The 2,735-nt window shown below is 39.7% G+C and overlaps 1 protein-coding gene across 1 annotated transcript in view; it reads right to left on the reverse strand.

Moving 5' to 3' along the window:
• LOC118424292 (plexin domain-containing protein 2-like) overlaps nt 1–510 on the reverse strand; it is a 64,359-nt gene extending 63,849 nt beyond the window's left edge. The window contains exons 1-2 of the mRNA XM_035832839.1: nt 462–510; nt 174–257 (exon numbers count right to left, since the gene is read on the reverse strand). Coding sequence (XP_035688732.1) covers nt 174–257; nt 462–510 — 133 coding nt within the window. The remainder of the gene's footprint in view (nt 1–173; nt 258–461) is intronic.
• Between the last annotated feature and the right edge of the window lie 2,225 nt (nt 511–2,735).

Here is a 2,735-nt window from a genome sequence, read left to right on the forward strand (position 1 = left end):
GATGGCGTGCCCAAGGTTGATAAGAGGAAACTGTAAGTGAGGAGGGTAGCCATGTAATCAAGGTGGTGCCTCTCAGGTTGTAGTGATGTGTGTTAAACCCGCGCTCCTGACCACGCTCTGGTGTTCCGACTAATCAGACGGATGGTGTGTTCCTCGGCGTGCGGAGAACTCACCCTTGTAACCTGTCAGCGCCTGTAGCTGCTGACTCCCGTACACGGCGATAAGAGCTGACAGCAGTCCCGTAACTGATGGGGCCGCTGAAATGCATCGGGAGTAGCTGATTGGCTTGATTCTAGCCCATGCGCAGTAAACTCCTTTTCAACCTTTTCCAACGTATTATCTAACCAGGAATACGCCTGGTTAAATGACTCAATCAAAAAAAAGAAGACAAGCAGCGAGAATTTTCGCCAGTCTCTTTGTGACTAGGCATATTTTTTAAAAAGTTATTCAGCTTATCTAACTTCCCATTACTGCTTTGGAAATGTCGTTGTTGGCATCGTTCTGTGGCATGCTGCTTTAAGAATACTTCTGTCTTTACCATTTTACTATTTTAGACAGTCTTGTGCTGATAAGGTAGGATAATGAAAAACATCAACATTTTCTTAACCCATTGATTCAACACATATACTTGTTGTAAGTACACAAGCACCGTAGTTTGATTATAAAGCTTATCCTTAGAACTCCAAAGTTATCAATTGTTTTGTTGATACAAGCAGAGTCGTTACTTCTCGGTTATCCCTCACAAAACCAGCTTCGATAATTCTCTAGAAAATTGCTCAGCTTCCCCGGCTCCCGGCATTAGAGCTTTTCTTGACCCTTCAGCGGCTGAATGGATTCTTCTCAGACCCTTTATTTCAGACCAAGGATACGGTTCATTAGACGCCTGCGCGATCAATATTTCCCAGCTATCTAGAAGTGCCTTGTGAATATTTACAGTGAATATTTATTTGCGTCTGTCTCCCTTTGAGACGCGTATAATGGTTGTCTGTAAGACCAAGAGACAATTTAACTAATAGACACATTCCTAACATTTCCATCTCTTGACAATTTTGCTGCGAGGGCCGAAAAATGAATGCGTTATAAGGATTGCCAGGCTTCCTTATGGCAATTTCTCACTTAACCGCCCTTTCATATGATCAGAATTGTTTTGCGTGGGTGCATAGCGGCCTCTGGCCATCACGAACCAGCCAGGCACTTATCATATGATGGAAACCACGTCATAATGTCAGTTTTGCCCTGTGCTACCTAATACGTCCTTAAAACACCACAGGATAATTCTGAAAAATATTAAGCCGTCGTTTCTAGAGTGTATCTAAAGCTATTGTTTAATGACTTGGTCCATTAGAAAGATTAAGCTGGCCTAGTATAAATATTATCCAGAATAAGTCTGTCCAGTTAAACAGAATCCAAACCAAATTTGGATACAATATGAGCTACTTCAGACGCTATACTGATATTGCTGCATTGCATATCTACCTTCGACATGTTTCACATCGCAACCCGATTCCTTAAGGTACCATTCTTTGCAGGAGCAAATCTAAAGTCAGTCGTTTGAGAAAGGTATAGATCGTGAGGTGGAATAGCGGAGTTAGACCAATAATTGAAGAGCTAGTAGGCCCAATCCCTATCAGCTGGGTCATTCGTTTTCGCGGTAAGCTATTATAGGTCTTGTCTTGAATGGCCTAACCTCCATTAAGGGGAGAGACTTTGGTCAGCCATTGAAACAAAACAAATGTAGGAGGTACTGAAGGTGGCAACAATAGTTAGCGTCCAGAATATGAATACGCAGAATGTATAGGTTCATGGATGTCTTTAAATACTAAAGAATATATAATTTCACACAACATATGTATGCTCTCATATAGCCTTTTTATGTATCTTTGGTGTGATGAAATGAACACCATCAATTAGTGCATTGATTTTTACAAACATTGTAGCCACCTAACAATTAAATAGTAAACCTATTTTCAGTATGATTGTGGTGTAGAAAATATACCACTGTTTTGACAATGCTAGATGTGAAAGGTGTTAACGGTCTCCTCGACAGTATTACGCTGTTCTGGTAGCTTGTGGCTACTAATTCCTGCGGGTTGTTGTTATTATACTAAAATTGATCCTATGCTGGAAGTACTCAGCATTAAACATTTATCCTACAGCCAGCTCAAACTGTAAACTGTATCTTATCACGATCATCTTGTACTGTCCAAACCTCAGTCGGAAACCGGGAATGTGCTGTAATCTTGTAATATATAAAATGTGCTCTAAGTAAGTAAGAAACTATGGTATAATGTTACTGTAGGATTTGGTCTTCTGTATCTGTTTATGTTTATTAAGTACAGTTTTTATGTCCACATTTTGCTATGACCGTTATTTTGTACTTAAAGCGGCTATAGGTACCTTTAAATAGTTTTTTTGCAGGGAAACAAACGTAACGTGTATCAAAGTTTCAGCAATCTTGATAACTTAATTTTCATTTGTTGAAATGAAACATGGTGTCAAGAGCCGTGTTGTCTGTCTTGTCTGTCATCAGAAGAGTTCACGTCAACACGCTTCAGTTCTGTAAGTTGAAGGATTTATTCCATGGAAAACATTCATTTCTATAGCAATATTGACCCCATAACTAGATTTTGACGATGCGAAATTCTTCATAATTTTTTACCAATAGCTTGTTGTATATTTGTTAAATGTGTAACAGCCCTCAAGCGCTCATTTTGCACAAGGAGGAGGAGACATAT

The sequence above is a fragment of the Branchiostoma floridae genome, chromosome 10, assembly GCF_000003815.2.
Source record: "Branchiostoma floridae strain S238N-H82 chromosome 10, Bfl_VNyyK, whole genome shotgun sequence".
Lineage (NCBI taxonomy): Eukaryota > Metazoa > Chordata > Leptocardii > Amphioxiformes > Branchiostomatidae > Branchiostoma > Branchiostoma floridae.